General features: G+C 44.9%; 1 protein-coding gene across 3 annotated transcripts in view; it reads left to right on the top strand.

The window, feature by feature from the left end:
• rabgap1 (RAB GTPase activating protein 1) overlaps nucleotides 1-23877 on the top strand; it is a 146841-nt gene that overhangs the window by 11681 nt on the left and 111283 nt on the right. The window contains exons 1-5 of one of the 3 annotated variants that reach the window (XM_045688348.1): nucleotides 18836-18855; nucleotides 19335-19542; nucleotides 21513-21542; nucleotides 22511-22787; nucleotides 23026-23239. In XM_045688348.1, coding sequence (XP_045544304.1) covers nucleotides 19387-19542; nucleotides 21513-21542; nucleotides 22511-22787; nucleotides 23026-23239 — 677 coding nt within the window. In that variant the 5' untranslated portion in view covers nucleotides 18836-18855; nucleotides 19335-19386. Of the gene's footprint in view, nucleotides 1-18835; nucleotides 18856-19334; nucleotides 19543-21512; nucleotides 21543-22510; nucleotides 22788-23025; nucleotides 23240-23877 lie in introns of those variants that run through there. The other 2 variants (XM_014125812.2, XM_014125816.2) reach the window with 2 other exon arrangements.

Below are 23877 nucleotides of genomic sequence, written 5' to 3'. Positions count from 1 at the left end.
CCAATAAAGCAGCTGAATTTGAAAAATTTGAGAGAGCGAGCGAGCGCCCCAGAGAGAGAGAGCGAGCGCCCCAGAGAGAGAGAGAGAGCGAGCGAGCGCCCCAGAGAGAGAGAGAGAGCGAGCGAGCGCCCCAGAGAGAGAGAGAGAGCGAGCGAGCGCCCCAGAGAGAGAGAGAGAGCGAGCGAGCGCCCCAGAGAGAGAGAGAGAGCGAGCGAGCGCCCAGAGAAGAGAGAGAGCGAGCGAGCGCCCCAGAGAGAGAGAGAGAGAGCGAGCGAGCGCACAGAGAGAGAGAGAGAGCGAGCGAGCGCCCAGAGAGAGAGAGAGAGAGCGAGCGAGCGCCCCAGAGAGAGAGAGAGAGAGCGAGCGAGCGCCCCAGAGAGAGAGAGAGAGCGAGCGAGCGCCCCAGAGAGAGAGAGAGAGCGAGCGAGCGCCCCGAGAGAGAGAGAGAGCGAGCGAGCGCCCGAGAGAGAGAGAGCGAGCGAGCGCCCCAGAGAGAGAGAGAGAGCGAGCGAGCGCCCCAGAGAGAGAGAGAGCGAGCGAGCGCCCCAGAGAGAGAGAGAGCGAGCGAGCGCCCCAGAGAGAGAGAGAGCGAGCGAGCGCCCCAGAGAGAGAGAGAGAGCGAGCGAGCGCCCCAGAGAGAGAGAGAGAGAGCGAGCGAGCGCCCCAGAGAGAGAGAGAGAGAGAGCGAGCGAGCGCCCAGAGAGAGAGAGAGAGAGAGAGAGCGAGCGCCCGAGAGAGAGAGAGAGAGAGCGAGCGAGCGCCCCAGAGAGAGAGAGAGAGAGCGAGCGAGCGCCCCAGAGAGAGAGAGAGAGAGAGAGCGAGCGAGCGCCCAGAGAGAGAGAGAGAGAGCGAGCGAGCGAGAGAGAGAGAGAGAGAGCGAGCGAGCGCCCCAGAGAGAGAGAGAGAGAGAGCGAGCGAGCGCACAGAGAGAGAGAGAGCGAGCGAGCGCACAGAGAGAGAGCGAGCGAGCGCAGAGAGAGAGCGAGAGAGCGAGCGAGCGCCCCAGAGAGAGAGAGAGAGAGAGCGAGCGAGCGCCCCAGAGAGAGAGAGAGAGAGCGAGCGAGCGCCCCAGAGAGAGAGAGGAGAGAGAGAGCGAGCGAGCGCCCCAGAGAGAGAGAGAGAGAGAGAGCGAGCGAGCGCCCCAGAGAGAGAGAGAGAGAGCGAGCGCCCCAGAGAGAGAGAGAGAGAGAGAGAGCGAGCGAGCGCCCAGAGAGAGAGAGAGAGAGCGAGCGAGCGCCCCAGAGAGAGAGAGAGAGAGAGCGAGCGAGCGCCCCAGAGAGAGAGAGAGAGAGAGCGAGCGAGCGCCCCAGAGAGAGAGAGAGCGAGCGAGCGCACAGAGAGAGCGAGCGAGCGCCCAGAGAGAGAGAGAGCGAGAGAGCGAGCGAGCGCCCCAGAGAGAGAGAGAGAGAGAGCGAGCGAGCGCCCCAGAGAGAGAGAGAGAGAGAGCGAGCGAGCGCCCCAGAGAGAGAGAGAGAGCGAGCGCCCAGAGAGAGAGAGAGAGAGAGAGCGAGCGAGCGCCCCAGAGAGAGCGAGCGAGCGCCCCAGAGAGAGCGAGCGAGCGCCCCCAGAGAGAGAGAGAGCGAGCGAGCGCCCCGAGAGAGAGAGCGAGCGCCCCAGAGAGAGAGAGAGCGAGCGAGCGCCCCAGAGAGAGAGAGCGAGCGAGCGCCCAGAGAGAGAGAGAGAGCGAGCGAGCGCCCAGAGAGAGAGAGAGCGAGCGCCCCGAGAGAGAGAGAGAGAGAGAGAGAGAGAGAGAGAGAGAGAGAGAGAGAGAGAGAGAGAGAGAGAGAGAGAGAGAGAGAGAGAGAGAGAGAGAGAGAGAGAGAGAGAGAGAGAGAGAGAGAGAGAGAGAGAGAGAGAGAGAGCGCCCCAGAGAGAGAGAGAGAGAGAGCGCCCCAGAGAGAGAGAGAGAGAGAGCGAGCGAGCGCCCCAGAGAGAGAGAGAGAGAGAGCGAGCGAGCGCCCCAGAGAGAGAGAGAGAGCGAGCGAGCGAGAGCCCGAGAGAGAGAGAGAGCGAGCGAGCGAGAGCCCAGAGAGAGAGAGAGAGAGCCCCGAGAGAGAGAGAGAGAGAGCCCCAGAGAGAGAGAGAGAGCCCAGAGAGAGAGAGAGAGAGAGGCCGAGAGAGAGCCCCAGAGAGAGAGAGAGACCCAGAGAGAGAGAGAGAGAGAGAGAGCCCCAGAGAGAGAGAGAGAGAGAGCCCGAGAGAGAGGCCGAGAGAGAGCCCGAGAGAGAGAGAGCCCCAGAGAGAGAGAGAGAGCCCCAGAGAGAGAGAGAGAGCCCAGAGAGAGAGAGAGAGAGCCCGAGAGAGAGCCCGAGAGAGAGCCCGAGAGAGAGCCCGAGAGAGAGGCCGAGAGAGAGCCCCAGAGAGAGAGAGAGACCCAGAGAGAGAGAGAGAGAGAGCCCCAGAGAGAGAGAGAGGCCCGAGAGAGAGGCCGAGAGAGAGCCCGAGAGAGAGAGAGAGCCCCAGAGAGAGAGAGAGAGCCCCAGAGAGAGAGAGAGAGCCCCAGAGAGAGAGAGAGAGCCCCAGAGAGAGAGAGAGAGAGCCCGAGAGAGAGGCCGAGAGAGAGCCCCAGAGAGAGAGAGAGACCCAGAGAGAGAGAGAGAGAGAGCCCCAGAGAGAGAGAGAGAGAGCCCGAGAGAGAGGCCGAGAGAGAGCCCGAGAGAGAGAGAGAGCCCCAGAGAGAGAGCGAGAGAGAGCCCCAGAGAGAGAGAGAGAGCCCCAGAGAGAGAGAGAGAGAGCCCGAGAGAGAGAGCCCCAGAGAGAGAGAGAGAGAGCCCCAGAGAGAGAGAGAGCCCCGAGAGAGAGAGAGAGAGCCCGAGAGAGAGAGCCCGAGAGAGAGAGAGAGCCCCAGAGAGAGAGAGAGAGCCCCAGAGAGAGAGAGAGAGAGAGAGAGCCCCAGAGAGAGAGAGAGAGAGAGCCCCAGAGAGAGAGAGAGAGAGAGCCCGAGAGAGAGCCCGAGAGAGAGAGAGAGCCCCAGAGAGAGAGAGAGAGCCCCAGAGAGAGAGAGAGAGCCCGAGAGAGAGCCCGAGAGAGAGCCCGAGAGAGAGGCCGAGAGAGAGAGAGAGAGAGAGCCCCAAAGAGAGAGAGAGAGAGAGAGCCCCAGAGAGAGAGAGAGAGAGAGAGAGCCCCAGAGAGAGAGAGAGAGAGAGAGCCCCAGAGAGAGAGCCCCAGAGAGAGCCCCAGAGAGAGAGCGAGAGAGAGCGAGCGAGAGAGAGAGAGCGAGCGAGTGCCACAGAGAGAGAGAGAGCCCGAGAGAGAGAGAGCCCGAGAGAGAGAGAGCCCGAGAGAGAGAGAGCCCGAGAGAGAGAGAGAGCCCCAGAGAGAGAGAGAGCCCCAGAGAGAGAGAGAGAGCCCCAGAGAGAGAGAGAGAGCCCCAGAGAGAGAGAGAGAGCCCCAGAGAGAGAGAGAGAGAGAGGGAGAGAGCGAGAGAGAGCCCCAGAGAGAGCGAGAGAGAGCCCCAGAGAGAGCGAGAGAGAGCCCCAGAGAGAGAGAGAGAGAGCCCCAGAGAGAGAGAGAGAGAGCCCCAAGAGAGAGAGAGAGAGCCCCAGAGAGAGAGAGAGAGAGAGAGAGAGCCCCAGAGAGAGAGAGAGAGAGAGCCCCAGAGAGAGAGAGGGAGAGAGAGCCCCAGAGAGAGAGAGAGGGAGAGAGAGCCCCAGAGAGAGAGAGAGAGAGGGCCCCAGAGAGAGAGAGAGAGCCCCAGAGAGAGAGAGAGAGAGCCCCAGAGAGAGAGAGAGAGCGAGAGAGAGCGAGCGAGAGAGCCCCAGAGAGAGAGAGAGAGCGAGCGAGAGAGCCCCAGAGAGAGAGAGAGCGAGCGAGAGAGCCCCAGAGAGAGAGAGCGAGCGAGAGAGCCCCAGAGAGAGAGAGAGCGAGCGAGAGAGCCCCAGAGAGAGAGAGCGAGCGAGAGTGCCCCAGAGAGAGAGAGAGTGCCCCAGAGAGAGAGAGAGAGCCCCAGAGAGAGAGAGCGAGCGAGTGCCCCAGAGGGAGAGAGCGAGCGAGTTAGCGCCCCAGAGAGAGAGAGTGCCCCAGAGGGAGAGAGTGAGCGAGTTAGCGCCCCAGAGAGAGAGTGAGCGAGTTAGCGCCCCAGAGAGAGAGAGAGCGAGTGCCCCAGAGAGAGAGAGAGCGAGCGAGTGCCCCAGAGAGAGAGAGAGAGAGAGCGAGCGCCCCAGAGAGAGAGAGAGAGAGAGAGCGAGCGAGTGCCAGAGAGAGAGAGAGAGAGAGAGAGAGCGCGAGTGCCCCCAGAGAGAGAGAGCGAGCGAGCGAGTTCCCCAGAGAGAGAGAGAGCGAGCGAGTTCCCCAGAGAGAGAGAGAGAGAGTGCCCAAGAGAGAGAGAGCGAGCGAGTGAGCCAGAGAGAGAGAGCGAGAGAGCCCCAGAGAGAGAGCCCCAGAGAGAGAGCCCCAGAGAGAGAGCCCCAGAGAGAGAGCCCCAGAGAGAGAGCCCCAGAGAGAGAGCCCCAGAGAGAGGGAGAGAGCCCATATATACACCTTACACACACTAATTAATAAACACGTCCAGCAAAAAGAAAGCGGGCAAAATCTTTGCTTGCTCATAGCAGAACAGAATTCCTTTCACAACGTCGAGGTGTGAGACAAGGCTGAAGTTTGAGTCCAAATCTTTTCAACATTTATATAAATGAATTAGCAGACATGTTGGACCATTCTCCAGCGCCAGGACTCACACTATTTGACACAGAGGTAAAATACCTGCTATATGCTGATGACTTGGTACTTCTGTCACCAACCAAAGGTCTTCAACAGAACCTTAACATTCTAGAGCGATATTGCCATAATTGGGCCCTGCCAGTAAATAATAAAAAAAAGCATATGTCAGAAACACATATAAATTCACCCTGAACAACACCATAATTCAACACACTAAAAATGACATTACACACCTTTGTCTGACCATATATCGGGAAACGTATATGTGTGAATGCCCTCAAAGTAAAAGCCCGCAGAGCAGTGAATGCCCTCAAAGAAAAAGCCAGCACAGCATTGTATGCAATAAAAATGAAATTATTCAATATCAACATGCCAATTAGAATTTGGACCAAAATATTTGACAGTGTAATCCTACCAATAGCTCTTTACGGAAGTGAGGTTTTGGGGGCCACTCAATAAACTGGACTTTAAAATGTGGGACACCCTACATGCAGAAATCTGTCAGAAAATTCTACAAGTCCAGAGAAATACACCAACTAATGCATGTAGGGCAGAATTGGGCCGCTTTCCAGTAGTAATGAAAATACAGAAAAGATAACGAACATTTTGGCTACATCTAAATTCAAGTCCAAATTCAAGTCTGCAATTTAAAGCACTTCAAACCCAAGAGCTGAGCCCAGAAACGAGCCCTCTGTCAGCTGGTGTTGGACCTCACCACACATGGAATAACCAAAACATACAGTCAATAATACAATAGAGAAAGTCTATATACAGTGTGTGAAAATGAGGTAGGATAAGGGAGGTGAGGCAATAAATAGGCCATAGTAGCGAAATTATTACAGCACGGCAAATTAAACACTGGAGTGATAGATGTGCAGAAGATGAGTGTGCAAGCAGCGGTACTGGGGTGCAAAGGAGCAAAATAAACAACAATATGGTGATGAGGTAGTTGGATGGGCTGTTTACAGATGGGCTGTGTGCAGTGATCTGTGAGCTGCTCTGACAGCTGGTGCTTAAAGCTAGTGAGGGAGATATGAGTTTATTAACACAATGCTAAAAAAATACAAGTTTTACATTGTTTGCAAACTGATATGTGACACGTATTAATGCCAAAATAACATGTAAAAAAAAGGGTGGTTCTCAAAATGAAATGTGGGTCTCAAAATACGTGGGGCTCTGCGCCACCTGCCCTGAATGACGTGTCGCCACTGGAAATAGCGTCTTGTGTGAATGAGTCAGTGCACATTATTTTCGGTTTCAGTCAGTGTATTCCGTGTGTGTTTTTGTCTGATTGTACGTTCATGCGTGTGACTGTCTAACCATCCCATGTGTGTGTTTTGAAGTTCTATCTATGTGTGTGTGTGTGTGTGTGACTTGAAAATAATGATGCGCACATCTCACCGAGTCTGTTCATTGTGCACGTGAAGGCAATGCCGTTCAGTGTCTATTTTTTAAGAAGGTGCAATTTTGAACACCTGTAACTGCCATTTCCTGCAGTCTATAGCAGAAAAGGCTACCTGCTGAATGGGGCTTTAGATTTTATTTTTATATTTCTGGTTCACCATCAGCAATAGTTTTGCTAGTTTTGTATTTAACAATTAGTGTGTATGGCCATTTTTATTTTTGATATACAGGGTAAAGTTGATAATTTTCTCATCCTGCTTTCCACGTTATGAAATGAACTCATTAAAACTTCCAAACGGTCTAAACCATTTGATTTTGGGACGGGTTGAAATCCAAAGTTGTGCTATATATTCATTGGCTATGTCATAGCTAGTTTGTAAACAATAAATATTTATACATTACTATCTCAAACTTAATCTGCAAAAATGACAAGATTTCAGAATCAAAGTGGAGGAACAAAAAAACAGGCAACATTGCCCCCCCCCATAATCTGATCATAGTAGTTGGGTGGTAGGTGCGTAGTCTCCTTTATGGCTCAAATCAAATGACTGGGAGAAAAAAATCCATTACAAAATAATGCCTTTTATTTATTGATGTAAATACCAGTCGATGTAACTACATTTGATTGTCATGCTTATCGGTCTATATTAGGGCTGGGTGATTATGTATTTTTCAAATTGATTTATTTTATGTTTTTGAATTATAAAAGTTCTAAATTTGCTTTGTTTCCCTAGGGTGACAGCTACAGTTGAAGTCGGAAGTTTACATACACTTTAGCCAAATACATTTAAATTCAGTTTTTCACAATTCCTGACATTTAATCCTAGTAAAAATTCCCTGTTTTAGGTCAGTTAGGATCACCACTTTATTTTAAGAATGTGAAATGTCAGAATAATAGTAGAGAGAATGATTTAGTTCAGCTTTTATTTCTTTCATCACATTCCCAGTGGGTCAGAAGTTTACATACACTCAATTAGTATTTGGTAGCATTGCCTTTTAAATTGTTTAACTTGGGTCAAACATTTCGGGTAACCTTCCACAAGCTTCCCACAGTAAGTTGGGTGAATTTTGGCCCATTCTTCCTGACAGAGCTGGTGTAACTGAGTCAGGTTTGTAGGCCTCCTTGCTCGCACATGCTTTTTTAGTTCTGCCCACGTTTTCTATAGGATTGAGGTCAGGGCTTTGTGATGGCTACTCCAATACCTTGACTTTGTTGTCCTTAAGCCATTTTGCCACAACTTTGGAAGTATGCTTGGGGTCATTGTCCATTTGAAAGACCCATTTGAGACCAAGCTTTAACTTCCTGACAGTCCTCTCCTGTACTCCCTGTTCACTCATGACTGCATGGCCAGGCACGACTCCAACACCATCATTAAGTTTGCTGATGACACAATAATGGTAGGCCTGATCAACGACGAGACAGCCTATAGGGAGGAGGTCAGAGACCTGGCCGTGTGGTGCCAGGGCAACAACCTCTCCCTCAACATGATCAATACAAAGGAGATGATTGTGGACTACAGGAAAAGGAGGACTGAGCACGCCCCCATTCTCATCGACGGGGCTGTAGGTTGCGAGTTTCCAGTTCCTTGGTGTCCACATCACCAACAAACTAACACCATGACTGTCGTGAGTGGGCACGACAAAACCTAATCCCTCTCAGGAGACTGAAAAGATTTGGCATGGGTCCTCAGATCCTCAAAAGGTTCTACAGCTGCACCATTGAGAGCATCCTGACTGGTTGCATCACTGCCTGGTATGGCAACTGCTTGGCCTCCGACCGCAAGGCACTACAGAGGGTAGTGCGTACCGCCCAGTACATCACTGGGGCCAAGCTTCCTGCCATCCAGGACATCTATACCAGGTGGTGTCAGAGGAAGGCCCTAAAAATGGTTAAAGACTCCAGCCACCCTAGTCATAGACTGTTCTCTCTGCTACCGCATGGCAAGCAGTACCGGAGCGCCCAAGCCATAAGACTCCTGAACATCTAATCAAATGGCTACCCAGACTATTTGCATTGCCCCCCCCACCCCCACCCTTTTACGCTGCTTCTACTCTCTGTTTATTATCTATGCATAGTCACTTTAATAACTCTTCCGACATGTACATATTACCTCAATTACTTCGACTAACTGGTGCCCCCGCACATTGACTCTGTACCGGTACCCCCTGTATATAGCCTCGCTATTGTTATTTATTGCTGCTTTTTAATTATTTGTTACTTTTATTTCTTTTTTTTCCTTCTTTTTTTTTTGTATTTTTCTTGGTATTTTAGGTATTGTTGGTTAAGGACTTGTAGGTAAGCATTTCACCGTAAGGTGAGGTACATACAATTTTATTTGATTTGAGTGTAGTATATATGACATTTTTGGCCAATACTGATAGGCAATATTTTCCTTACTAAAAAAACGATACCGATAACCGGTATAGAAGTTTTTAGCGGCCTTTTAAGCATTCTAGTACAGTTAAATAGTTAACTCCCACACATGGACGCAGTGGTCTAAGGCACTGCATCTCAGTGCAAGAGGAGTCACTACAGTCCCTGGTTCGAATCCAGGCTGTATCACACTGTTAGGAGAATTATGTTCTCAACGTTAACTTCAATTAAAGTACTCAGTCTGCAACACGGAATTGGTAAGATTCTGGTTGAATGAGTCCCAGCTTACAAGTCCCAGCTTACAAGAGGCAGAATGTTTATTCACGAGAACGTTCTGAAGTCCATTGTACAGAGACATCATTTTTACTTACGCACACACATACACACAAACATTAAGGCCCCAGATCTCTTAATATTGTAGATCATTACCCAGCCGACAGTTTCATTCCTCTGAGATTAGTGAAACCTTGAGGGGTCCTCCCTCTCATATCATAAACCCTCAGAGTTCAAGCTAGGGCAGGTCAACCACAGTTTAACAGTTCTTGGTGTTTACATTAACACACAGACACACATTCCTCTCTTATCCTAGTCCAACCTCGTCAGACTTATGCCTAACCCTTTAGTTACTCCTTCTACATGCTATATAGACCATATCCCTAATAGTTAAGTTTCAGGGTAGAATTATTTAATCATTACATTCAAACATATAAATCCCTTAACACACACCCGGCCGTGATTGGGAGTCCCATAGTCCGGTGCACAATTGGCCCAGCGTCGTCCGGGTTTTGCCAGGGTAGGCTATCATTGTAAATAAGAATTTGTTCTTAACTGACTTGCCTACTTAAATAAAGGTTACACACACCACACTAACCAAACAGTTATTTTGTTGGCATTTAATTATGTCCCCATTACCAGTAAAACATAATCAAAACCTATTTCTTTCACTTACTTGCTGTGCTGTTTCGTTGTTAATTTGTTCAGTCGTTTCATTCTCAACCAGGATTTCATCATACATGTCAAGCAGTGAAGTTTCAGCTCTGTCTGTCCGTGGCCTCTCTTCCTCGGTGCACACTGTCACTGTATCCGTTTCCATCTTGTCCAGCTGCGTATGTAACATTTCACGTAAAAGCCAACATCACTCACGACAGAGAATGGTTGATTGTCATGGGCATTGAATTCCATTATCTTGGCTTTAATGGATTTCGCTTTCGAGTTGTCTCTCTGAAATGTTCTTACTCTTTCAAATGACTGCTTGACTTGTTGACTGCTCGATCCACATAGCAGACGTTGTGGGCTAGGTTAGGAATGCTGTGTTGCACGTGTAGTGCTACATTTTATGTGGCGTCATTACGTCATGTACCTACGTTCTATAGGTATTCACGTCAGCTTTGACATCGGTTTGGAAACATCGGGGCGTTAAACTAGACATTCCGATATGTTCAGCGATATATTGTGCATCCCTAGTCAAGATTTGAGGGAAAGATGAATGTAGCAAAGTACAGAGAGGTCCTTGATGAAAACCTGATGACATATGTAATGGGGAATAAAAATAAAAATGGCAAACAAATCACACAATGAAAACAATGCATGTGCAAGCATTTTGCGGGAGACAGTCGAGCCATTCTGGAGAGAGGCTCGCCTATATCTTCACCACACACCCCTCCCCTTCTTCTCGTCTCAACACTTTAAACTATACCCATGACACGTTATCTTCACACGTAATTGAGATGCTTTCATTGACAGCCGCAACACAATAATCAGCTAGGCCTATTGCCACCCGCGCTGCCCAACTTGCTGGCTTCTTCTTATTTTCAAGAAGATAATGATCCTCGATTCCTCTGTGGTTAAGTCATGCTTTCTGGTGAATTATTTTGAATGATTTAATTTAGTTCTGTATAGACAGGAGAAATTAGGATAATTTACGTAAATGTATTCCCATTTACTTCCCTATTGGACCCATTTCTCTCCTGTTCTATTGGTTTTCATATCAACTTTATTTCGTTGTCCAGAAGCCAAAGGCACAATCCTAGTCATATTATCAACCCATCCTAGTTGTTGGATCTTTAGATTCCCCCTCTTTCTATGTTTCTAACAGAGATGTTCATCTCTGTCACATATGGAATCGCTATCAGGTGCACTGTTTAGAATGGTGTTTTGTCACTAATTGCATTTTAGCAAATGTTTCAAAATGACGTTTTATTGGCTGCTTCATTACATGAGTTGCATGTTCTGCTAAGATGCATTACCATAATCTAAATCTTATTTATGTCATTCTGAGAACAGTGGGTGGACACCCTAGTGGGTTATATGCACCCAATGCATATGGGTCCGGTAGATTTCTCAATCAAACTGAATTGCAATAGTTTCAAACTAAAATGTATCTTTCCTGTATTGTATTGGAGCTCAGTGCCTTCAGGAAGTATTCACACCCCTTGACTTTTTCCACATTTTCTTGTGTTACAGCCTGAATTTATAATGGATCAAATTGAGATTTTTTCCCACATTATGTCAAAGTGGAATAATGTTTACAAATGTAATAAAACATGAAAAGCTGAATGTCTTGAGTCAATAAGTATATTAATTAACCCCTTTGTTATGGCAAGCCTAAATAAGTTCAAGAGTAAAAATGTGCTTAACAAGTCACAATCAGTTGCATGGACTCACTCTATGTGCAATAATAGTGTTTAACAGGATTTTTTAATGACTACCTCATCTCTATACCCCACACACACAATTATCGGTTAAACTCAATTATTGCACAGTGTATGTGGTCCATGCAAGTCCCTCAGTCAAGCAATGAATTTCAAACACATATTCAACCACAAAGACCAGGGAGGTTTTCCAATGCCTCGCTAAGAGGTGTTGGTGGGGGGTGGGGGGGCAGACATTGAATATCCCTTTGAGCATGGTGAAGTTATTAATTACACTTTGGATGGTGTATCAATACAACCAGTCACTACGAAGATACAGGCATCCTTCATAACTCAGTAGCTGGATAGGAAGGAAACTGCTCAGAGAATTCATCATGAGGCCAATGGTGACTTTAAACAGTTACAGAGTGTAATGGCTGTGAGTAGGAAACAACTGAGGATGGATCAACAACATTGTAGTTATTCCACAATACTAACCTTATTGACAGAGTGAAAAGAAGGAAGCCTGTACAGAATACAAATATTCCAAAACATGGACCCTGTTTGCAACAAGCCACTAAAGTAATACTGCAAACATTGTGGCAAATCAATTAACTTTTTGTCCTGAATACAAAGTGTTATGTTTGGGGCAAATTCAATACAGCACATTACTGAGTACCACTCCATATTTTCAAGCATAGTGGTGGCTGCATCATGTTATGGGTATGCTTGTAGTCATTAAGGACTAGGGAGATTTTCAGGATAAAAAATAAATGGAATGGAGCTTAGCACAGGTAAAATCGTAGTGGAAAACCTGGTTCAGTCTGCTTTCCACCAGACACTGGGAGATTAATTCACCTTTCAGCAGGACAATAACTTAAATCATGGTCAAATCTACACTGGAGTTGCTTACCAAGAAAACAGTGTTCCTGAGTGGCCGAGTTACAGTTTTAACTTAAATCTGCTTGAAAATCTATGCAAGACCTGAAAATGGTTGTCTAGCAATGATCAACAACCAATTTGCCAGATTTTGTAAAGAATAATGGGCAAATGTTGCACAATCCAGGTGTAGAAAACTCTTAGAGAATTACCCAGAAAGACTCACAGCTGTGATCGCAGCCTAAGGCAATTCTAACGTATTGAGGTTGAATACTTATTTTTTGACATTACAGAGTATTTTGTGTAGATTGTTGACAAACAGAAATACGATTAAATCCATTTTAATCCGACTTTGTAACACAACAAAATGTGGAAAAAGTCAAGAGGTGTGAATACTTTCTGAAGGCACTGTATCTAGATCCGTATCGAATCGTGTTGAAAGGGAAAGATCCACTGTAAACATGGAATCGCATGATATGTTGTGTGGTCCTCCCACTACAGCTCAGGAAACCATGCAGTTTATTAGACTCCAGATGAAATAAGTTATGAGGAACTTCACAGGGTGGTGAAAGTGCTCAGTGATGAGCTTGATGCTCCTTTCCAAAAAAATATTGAGGATCTTATTCTGGTGACTTGATGGTCGATGCTTGACTGCCATTTGGCAAATAAAACCTTTAATAATCCCACACTGTATTTTTGAGCTGTTGTTGGCTAGAGCGCACCTGCTAAAATCAGAGTAGGCACATTTGCTATTTAACACAACAATTTTTGGGACCTAACAATCAAGTTGAAAATGCGATGGAAACACATTTTTATTCAGTACATGAAAACTTAAGTGAGAAAGTACTTTTTGTGTGCACTACGTCATCACGCATTGATTTCTTTCCCCAACATGTCCATTTGGTGGAAACACACCACTGTGGGAAAATATCCATATTTTCATGAAAATTTGTTGTCATTTGGATGGAAACTTAGCTGCTGATAACAAAAAAAACGAAATATATATATTTTTTACTTTTATTACATAGTAGCACAGCCAGTCCACATTCTTTGGGGAGAACCCTGCTCTGCTCTCATGTAGTGCCCTATAGAATCCGCGATATGGATGGAATCAAGGAATCCAGACATTAAAACAGAATTCAACAATATTCAAAAATGTACTGAACTTAGTAGGAAATCAACTAAATGTTTTGAACTTATTAGAAAATATATTATTTGCCCAAGAGTAATCAAATGCAATCTGTACAAACAGTATGTACACAGAGAATTTCCACAAGATCAACTAAGAATGATATGTCTAGCAGTAGATATTTTAGAGTAAGCTGTCAAGAATCCAGTGTATACATTATGGCAGATGGAAAGGCTTTCCCTAAAACCTAAAGTGTATCTACAGCCAAAAATGTTGATTTCTAACATTTTTCCCAGACCTCAAAAGTGGTCTCCTGATGTGGTTTAAGCATTCTTGACAATTTAAGAACCTCCAATTTTGTTGTATTTTTCTATTTAAAAAGAAAAAGGTGTGATTTTGAGAGTGAACCTAAAAAACTAAAAAATCTGAAACTTGGAAAAACAAAACGGAGAAAATGGAATTTGGGTAAAAAACTAAATGGAATTAGGCAAAAATGTAAATGTATTTTAAAATGCCATACATGCATTTATTAGTAGTCACCCGCTGAATCCAATGAGTTGAATGATGTCCCTCCCTGGAATTTAGACCTAGGTTTTTAGTTAGAGTCAGCATAGCAGCAGTTTAACAGCAATATATGGCAGGCAACACAGCTCCCTAGCCTCCATATCCAACCACCCACCCCGAGGTCAGATAGTAATTAGACCCACACGACTACTGCATTTCTCTTATGGGTAAAAAGCTCTTTGATCATTGTCATGTCATCCTTCACAGACACAAAACCCGTCTCACTCTACTCAGCTGTTTCTGCAACAAAAGCTAAAAAAGGACACCATGGAGGATGGCATCATCATGGCTTTTCTGTTTCACATAGTCCAGAAGCCCACAGAAATTGAAAAGTGAATTGAAATGTTTGAGACTAAATAGGTCCGTTTTCTTTAACCCAATGTTCACATTTTGTGTTGATTATGAATGTGTAGTCTGCAGTTTGCAGAGTGAATGGCCTGAATTGTACTTAAATCAGTTATAGAACCCATTGCTCTTCAGGGTTGTGAGGTCTGGGGTTCCCTCACCAACCAAGAATTCACAAAATGGAACAAACACCAAATTGATACTTTGCATGCAGAATTCTGCAAACATATCCTCCGTAAAACACCAAATAATGCATACAGAGCAGAATTAGGCCGATACCCGCTAATGATCAAAATCCAGAAAAGAGACGTTAAATTCTACAACCACCTAAAAGGAAGTGATTCCCAAACCTTCCATAACAAAGCCATCACCTATAGAGAAATGAATCTGGAGAGAGCCCCCTAAGCAAGCTGGTCCTGGGGCCCTGTTCACAAACACAAACAGACCCCACAGAGCCCCAGGACAACAACACAATTGTACCCAACCAAGTCATGAGAAAACAAAAAGATAATTACTTGACACATTGGAAAGGATTTACAAAAAAACGGAGCAAACTAGAATGCTATTTGGCCCTAAACAGTACACAATGGCAGAATACCTGACCACTGTGACTGACCCAAACTTAAGGAAAGCTTTGACTATGTACAGACTCAGTGAGCATAGCCTTGCTATTGAGAAAGGCTGCTGAAGGCAGACCCGGCTCTCAAGTGAAGACAGGCTATGTGCACACTGCCCACAAAATGAGGTAGAAACTGAGCTGCACTTCCTAACCTCCTGCCCAATGTATGACCATATTAGAGACGCATATTTCCCTCAGATTACACAGACCCACAAAGAATTTGAAAACAAATCCAATTTTGATAAACTCCCATATCTACTGGGTGAAATACCACAGCGTGCCATCACAGCAGCAAGATTTGTGATCTGTTGCCACAAGAAAAGGGCAACACCATTCAGCATACTATTCTATGAACTATTTGCACATCATTACAACACTGTATGATTTGAAATGTCTTTATTCTTTTGGAACTTTTGTGAGTGTAATGTTTATTGTACATTTTTTGTTTTTCACTTTTGTTTATTATCTATTTCACTTGCTTTGGTAATGTAAACATATGTTTCCCATTTCAATATAGCCCCTTAAATTGAATTGAAATTGAATTGAGATGCCCCACAAAACCCGGGGGGGAAAAAATGTAATGATTTTGGGGATTTTCATGACATTTGATCTATAGAATGGTCATTTAGAGGAAGGATTGTTGACATATATTTGACATTTGTATCTAAAATCATAATTGAGAAATAATTAATCAAAGTTGGCATTTTTATGACATTTGGCCTTATCCAGGCCTCCCTTTAAAATTGTCATTTGAAGCTTTACCGCTTGCTCTGTAATATGTCGGGTATTTAACTAAATAATGTTTTTAACATAACTATTTAAAATATAAAAATGTATAGTGAAGACATCAAAACTATGAAATAACGCACGGAATCATGTAGTAACCCCAAAAAATATATATTTTAGATTTTTCAAAGTAGCCACCCTTTGCCTTGATGACAGCTTTGCACACTCGTGGCATTCTCTCAACCAGCTTCACCTGGAATGCTTTTTCAACAGTCTTGAAGGAGTTCCCACATACTGAGCACTTGTTGGCTACTTTGCATTTCAAACCACCTCATTTGGGTTGAGGTCAGGTGATTGTGGAGGCCAGGTCATCTGATGCAGCACTCATCACTCTCCTTGGTCAAATAGCCCTTACACAGGCCAGAGGTGTGTTGGGTCATTGTCCTGTTGATAAACAAATGATAGTCCCACTAAGCGCAAACCAGATGGAATGGCATATCGCTGCAGAATGCTGTGGTAGCCATGCTGGTTAAGTGTGCCTTGAATTCTAAATAAATCAGACAGTGTCACCAGCAAAGCACCCCACACCACCCCCTCCGTGCTTCACGGGGGGAACCACACATGCGGAGATCATCCATTCACCTACTCTGGATCTCACAAAGACATGGCGGTTGGAACTCATCAGACCAAAGGACAGATTTCCACCAGTTTAATGTCCATTGCTTGTGTTTCTTGGCCCAATCAAGTCTCTTCTTCTTATTGGTGTCCTTTAGTAGTGGTTTCTTTACAGCAATTTTACCTTGAAGGCCTGATTCACGCAGTCTCCTATGAGCAGTTGATGTTGAAATGTGTCTGAAATGTGTCTAAGCATTTATTTGGGCTGCAATTTCTGAGGCTGGTAACTCTAATGAACTTAGCCTCTGCAGCAGAGGTAACTCTGGGTCTTCCTTTCTTTTGACGGTCCTCATGAGAGCCAGTTTCATCATAGTGCTTGATGGATTTTGTGACTGCACTTGAAGAAACTTTGAAAGTTCTTATTTTCCCGCATTGACTGACCTTCATGTATTAATGTAATGATGGCTGTTGTTTCTCTTTGCTTATTTGAGCTGTTTTTGCCATAATATGGACTTGGTCTTTTATCAAATAGGGCTATCTTCTGTATACCGATGCATTCCAGGTGACTACCTCATGAAGCTGGTTCAGAGAATGCCAAGGGTGTGCAAGGCTTTCATCAAGGCAAAGGGTGGCTACTTAGAAGAATCTCAAATATTAAATATATTTTGATTTGTTTAACACTTTTGGTTACAACATGATTCCATATGTGTTACTTCAAAGTTTTGATGTCTTCACTATTATTCTACAATGTAGAAAATAGTAAAAATAAAGAAAAACCTTGGAATGAGTAGGTGTGTCCAAACTTTTGACTGATACTGTATATATTTTTTATTTGTCTAATGTTTAAATAGATTGTTGAACATTTTATATCTGTTTTATAAAATCTGTTTTATTGTTTGCCTGATTCAGTTTTTTCTCAAATTCATTTTTCTCAGTTATGTTTTTCCAGGTTTCTGTTTTCCCTGTTTTTTGGGGGGTCTTTCACTCTCAAATCCCAATTTTTCTAAATAGAAAAAAAAAGGGATGTTGTAAGTCCACAGTGCTTCAACCACATCAGGAAACCACTTTTGAGCTCTTGGAAAAAATGTTGGTGCAGTTACCCTTTAATTCAAGTGTGCACAAGCAATTGACCATTGGTTATTAATGTTTCTGTAGCGCTCATGTGATTGCAGTTTGCAAAACAAATGGCCACTGGATTGATGCGAATAATATCATGATATCATTCTGCCAGGCAGTCATAGGCAAAAACAATTTGGGAAATCCTTTTTCCCAGAAGGCGGTCGTCATTACATTAGCTTCATCGCTAATGGCTACACAAAGCTCTAGCGTTCATGTGCTGTTGTCTCGACAGAGAAGTTAAAGGAAATACTAATCACTGATTTTGTTCATGTCTCATGATAATCTTCGGCAAATGAATGAATGTTCTAATAAGTTCAATAAAAAAAAAATGTATATTGTTGAACTCTGTTTTAATGTCTGGATTCCAGGATTCCGTTCGCGTTCTCCGCAGTGCGAATTTTATAGGACCCCATTTACTCTACGGGCATATCAAAGTTCCAGAGTGGGATCTCTGCTACTTTTTGAGTTATGATCCAATTTGTAAGCATTACCAACAGAGTGAATGTGAAAATGGATTCAAAATGGTCACCCTCTGCTGGTGATTTTCAGGATGTGCAATGATGCAAGTAAAGTAGGGCTGTGATTGGTTACGTTGCCTACTATACCAATTTCTCTGGAAAAAATTGCCATAATTTTAAAACAAGCTGAGATCCCACTATCGATCTTTGATATGCCCCTAGAGTATATTATGTTCAACAATATATTGAAAAAGTAGCCAAATTAAAAATGGTATATTTTCAATATTAGTGTGTATATTTGCCAATATTCATTAATGTATTTTTTTTTTTTTTTTATTGAAATCAACAGAGCAAGCAGTAAAGCTACATATAACACCTATTTTTGCTTTGTAGCACCTACAGATTAAACATAATGTAGTCTTAAAGGAGGCCTGGGTACGGCCAAAATGTAATAAATATGCTAACTTTTATTAATTATTTCTCAATTGTACTTTGATACAAAATGTCAAATATATGTCAACAATCCTTCCTCCAAAAACTATTCTATGGATTAAATTATGTAAAAATTGGCCAAATAATGGTATTTTTTCCCCTGGTTTCGTGAGTGTGTTATTGACATACTGTAAAGTACCTAGCCATTGCCTTTGTGTGAGCTGCTCCCATGTCTGTTCCTCTTATTTCTTCATTGTTGGGAAGGGGAAGGATCCAAAAATAGCTTCCTGTACGGTTCTTGATCCTCTGCCAAAACCTTATGTTGCACTTTTCTTCCTGTTACACACATTGTCACCTCCCTTCTCTTTCTCCGCTCTGTTTCCCTCTGTTCTCTTCCTGTAAGTGTAGCTAGCTACTAGACTCCGAGGAATCAAAATGGTGGTTCAGTTCACTGGGGAGCTGGGAAGAGAAACTGACAGGTTTTTTTCTTAGAAATTAGACTGTAAATAAGCCCGGTTTTGAACATATTTGGGGAAATAATTTCCTACTGCTCAGTAAAGTGAAGATTTGTATTGGTTAAACTATATTACAGTCACATTGCCTAGTCGTGCAGCCCAGTTGTGATGGGCGTCAGAGGGATCTTGTGGGATCATGTGAACTGCTCCAGGGGATCCATGACAAGGATGTAGATCAGAGCTGCGTTGAGATGGAGGCAAACAACAGTCAGTGTGTGTACTGTAGGCCTATAATAGGCTGATTTAGTTTCTTGTTTGCATATTGCCATGGAGATGATGGAGTACCTACTGGAGGTGTATTCTCCATGAAAAACACCAGAGTGATGGGTGGAGATGTTTCTGACAGCTCAGCTCCCTCATATCCATCCACACATCCAAAGACTTTGTATTGTATGACATTTGATTTTGCATCACCATGGCTTTACCTTGCATTCTCTTACTTTGCAGATGATACGCTTTAGATTCTCTGTTACTGAAATTAATAAGACACAACTTCCAATGCAAAATATGGATGGGATTTTTCTTATTTTACATCTCTCTTCTCATTCTATTCTATTCTCACTCTATTCTATTCCCACTCTATCCTATTCCCATTCTATTCTCACTCTATTCTATTCTCACTCTATTCTATTCTCACTCTGCTCTCTCAAAAACTCTTTCCCCTTTTCTCTGTCAACAGAACTAGCTCAGTGGTTCCTCCCTCTGGTGGTTGGTTGTAACTGCACACGCTCAACCGAGCCTCCCTGTAGGAGTCCTTGATACTTTCCCAGATAATGCCCCTATCATTTTTCTTGAGACTACTACGCGTTAAGTAAAAAATGCTCGGCCTCATTTCATCATGACATTTATTTTTGTTTTTCCTTTTCTAGGTGATTTTACTCATTCCCCCTCCATTCATGAGCCTGGCTTGGTTTAGCTGTCATGGATGACAAGGCCTCGGTGGGGAAAATTAGCGTGTCGTCCGACTCAGTGTCCACCCTGAACAGTGAGGACTTTGTGCTGGTGTCTCGGCTGGGGGACGACACCCCAGGCTCCTCCACTAATAACGGTAGCGATGACGAAAAGACAGGACTGAAGGTAAGAAGAAAGAAAGAGTGCCTGGCTGAGCAAATGGAACTCTGACATCTGGTGAGTTCCCAATTCACTCTCTCCCTTCCCCTTCACCTTGGCCCTAAGCCCCTAACCATATGATGTTTGCACTGCGGATCTAAATTGCTTGGGTAGGTTTAAGGTTGTGAGCAATGTTGGTGATGGAAGTTCCTTCCACCATATTGCTTAGGCTAGTCCTACCCCTCGCAGATCGGCAAAGTGCAAACAAAGAAAGGGTTAAAGCCAAGGGGAAGGAATAGGGAGCGAATTGGGACAGGCGTGTGAAACTCTTGATAGGCTCGGTTTCTTCATAGTCGACTCACCTGAATCCCACGGCCTCAGTCAGTGGGGTCATGGGAAGGTAACCGCATCAGTGGAGCATCATCATACTAGCAGCAGGCACGTCTACCTTCTCTCACCACTGATGTTAAATGACCAGGGAATCAATCTGGTGTCATCCCCCTTCCAAGGCAATCACTCACATACTGTAACTAATCGTCTAAGAAACCCATTCCATGCTTTGCTCTTTTTTTAACTTCTCCATTACCAACTGCTAGGCTACCTCGAAGACCTACCTTGAAGATTTGCCCTCCCGTTTGTCATGTTGCGGGTATACCGTTCATGTGGGTCTGTGTCCCATGAGCAACTGTCTAAGGGAAAACTAGCTTACATATTCACCAGCCTATATTCACAGTGTCAATACAGCGCAGTCTCTCCATTAAGAGGAGAGGAAGCCAATAATGTACTACTGTAAATAATCACGAATATGCTGTAGCCTGTCAGGAGGATTGAGCTTTGTTTAAACCAGTCATCCTGTGTCTCTTATAGGGGGGGGGTCAGGTTACACGGGCAGACAGTCAGGCTCTCACTCCACTCCTCTATCTGGGCCATTCATTATTGATGGGGGGGGGGGGGGATCGATCCGGTTACATATCAGGATATTACTTTTGACGATGTATCGTTTTTGACAATATCGCAGTATTATTTTTGTGCTAGTTGGCTGTACCTGCACCAAAACTCTAGTCGTTTTTTATTTCGTAGCTTGTTGTCCATCTTCTTTTTAACTAGGGAGCCAATTTGTTTTCAGCAGTTTTATTTCCATGACTGATCAGAACTCATTTTCCCATGGTTCTCTCTTGTCTCTCTGCTGTACATATTGCTGAGCAATATGTTTGGAACATCGAATCGCAATAAAATCATATTATCGAATCACGATACATATAGAATTGTGGGAATCGCAATACATACCGTATCGACACCTAAGTATCGTGATAATATCGTAGAGTGAGTCCCTGGCAATTCCCAACCATACTATTCACCCTGATGTGCTCAGCTGCCTGCGGGCTGGGTGGGGGAATTATTGTCCAATAAGTATTTCATCTCCCCCCCTCTCTGTCTCTCTTTTTCTCCGTTTTTTTTCTCTCCCCCTCTTTTGATCATGCTAACAAACACTCTTGCTGTACAGGTTATTAGACTGTAGATTGTATGTTCCTTCAGTCTCAAGTCATTCTTCTGTGTATTTGTCCGCTAATGTGAAAATTAAACATGAAAAAAACCATAACAAAGATATATATATATATATATATAGTCAGTTTACCCATCAATGTTGTACTTTATTTGGTGCCTCTGGACATAGACCCACCCACACTGTACTTCCTTCTGATGAGGTAGTGCTCAAAAGACACCAGCAGGTGGTGATAGTGGACTGCTGAAATTACTTTACCCAACAAGTTAAGCCACTGAATTGCCTTAAGTTGAGGTAGAAGACGATGTTTAGACTAGCCTAACAAAAAACTGTACACATCACCCCAATATACATTAACAACCATAATTAGAATTGATCAGAAATACGAAATTACTTTCTTGGCTATTCATACACGCACTTCTCCCCAAGCCCACACAAGGTAGCTGAAGAGGGGAGTAGCACAGCGTGTCTAAATGTGTTGTTTATTACGCAGGTGATTTCTGAGGAAGGGGTCAGCTTTAAGGTCAGTTTCTATCTCACTCTCTCTCTCTCTGTCTCATCATCTCCCTCTCTGTGCTGTGATTCTGTGGTGACACTATCTGTTCTGTGGTGCTCTTAAGTGTTTCCGATTGGCTGTTGAATGATTTGATGGCCACCTAGCTTGTCTTGTGGTGACATAGCTAGCTCAGTTGTTTTGGTGCAAGTTCTTGTTCTAGTTCTGTATTTGAGGCTTTACGGCCAGACTCCCAGTCTGCCACCCACCCACCCCTCCTCAGCTCAATACGCCCCTTGTTTGCCACTGTATGTTGTGGTGTAGTGTTAGGCTACTGCTGGAGGCTGGGGAACAGTGCTTTGCAGTCTTCACTAGTTTGCTTTGCAGTTTATTGCCTCCCCCTGTATGGTCCGCCTTTGCTTAGCATCTGTCAGCTCAATGAACTTGGCGCCTGTAGTGAGAATGTGCTTTCTCTTAGATAGGCTACAATTTGTAAGCAAACAGACCAGTGGTCGGTTTCTAGACACTTGTTAACCCTCCTGTGGTGATCTAATTCATTCACAATGGTAAATTCACATACTAATCTAATCACTTAGTACTTCAAGTGCTATCTCTGTTGAAGACGTCGCTTTTCCCTCTCAATTTCCTTGTCAATCACTTGGAGAGAATCTCAAGATCAGTATAACATTTTCAACCTAGCCATTCCGGTAGTTGGCGAGGAAAAAGTTACTGAGGTTGATTGATGAACTGTTTTCTTAGGTAGCCTGAATAATGAACCTTGTATTTTGACCGTATGCTCGTCTGTGTGTGTGTGTGTGTGGGCTTTGGGATTCCTTGTGTGTCTGTGTGTGAATGCCTGTGTGTCTGACTGTGTGTGTGTCCGTGTGATTGTCCGACCGTCGGTGTGTGTGTGTGTGTGTGTGTGTGTGTGTGTGTGTGTGTGTGCCTATCCATCCGTCCGTGTGTGTGTGTGTGTGTGTGTGTGTGTGTGACAACAGATTGTGGGGAACGGCAGTGAGCAGCAGTTGCAGAAGGAGCTGGAGGATGTTCTGATGGACCCCTCTGTAGCTGAGCAGGTGCTGGGTGGGGGCGTCCCCAGTGGTGGCGGCATGGACCAAGCGGGCGGGGTAGACCATGTTTTGTCCCCCGCCATGGCAGCACCACCCGAGCCCCAACCGTGCCCTGACCCCCTCAGCACCCCGCCCAAAGTTGAGATGGTGCTACCCGTCCAATCTGCAGCGCAGGAGAGTGAGCTGAATGAACGATCTTACCGCGGTGAGTCAGAGCAAGAATACCAAATCAACTTCTGGACCCTACACCCTAGGAACTTCTCTAGATCTGAAAGGATTGGGTAGATGTAAGAACTATGGTTATAGCTTAATCTTGTCTTCTGATTGCCTGAGCAGAAATATCACTTTCATATATCCAATGTCCTATGGGGTAGGGGCTACGCTTTGATCTGCTGTCTCTCCCCCTCACTAGACCCTCTCTGTATGACCTTTGACATCCACAGGGGATGAGTCGTCATCGGAGTGCAGCCCCAGTACGCCCATCCCAGACGAGGACAGTGTGGTCTTCAATAAGCTGACCTACCTGGGCTGTGCCTCGGTCAACGCTCCCCGCAGTGAGGTGGAAGCGCTCCGTATGATGACCATCCTCAGAGGGCAGTGCCAGCTACCCCTGGACGTCACCCTGTCTGTGCCTGGCGTCTCAGAGGGCACAGTCAGGTCAGGATTGCTTAACAAACAAACTGACAAACCAACCCCAGAGATTTGTGTGCGTGTGTTTGTGGCTCATAAAGCTCCCGAGTAGTTATTCTGATTCCCATGTAAAATAGCATGGGAATAGTTTTTTTTGGGGGGGGGGGGTAGAAATGTTAAATGAAAAAGTAATTTTTCTCTCGCAACCAGGAAGTTTGAGAATACAGGCTGAGTGGGCGGGGAGCTTATATTCATGAGCTCGCCTTGACTGACAGGTCTTTGAAACGCCTATGTCAAGAAACCTGAATGTAGTAAGCAGTGTTGCAGTAAAATCATATCAAGCTCATTTGGTGATACACAAAGCAACTCCAACAACATTGAAATTGCATCAGTGATGTTCAAAAAATGATACATCTCCCGTTTGGCATGTCTGTTGTGATGCAGTTCACAGCAGCACTGACGGATTTGTTGACATGACATCTGCTTCAGAGTTTTAAACGACCCTTCCCCACCCCCCTTTTGTTCCATGCCGGCCGAAAGACCTGGCTAGCCAGTAACTAGCTAACACCAGACACAGATGAAGACCTGGCTAGCCAGTAACTAGCTAACACCAGACACAGATGAAGACCTATCTAGCCAGTAACTAGCTAACACCAGACACAGAT

The sequence above is a fragment of the Salmo salar genome, chromosome ssa01, assembly GCF_905237065.1.
Source record: "Salmo salar chromosome ssa01, Ssal_v3.1, whole genome shotgun sequence".
Classification (NCBI taxonomy): Eukaryota; Metazoa; Chordata; class Actinopteri; order Salmoniformes; family Salmonidae; genus Salmo; species Salmo salar.
The sequence above is the reverse complement of the archived record's forward strand: the minus strand, read 5'-3'. Positions and strand labels throughout refer to the sequence as shown.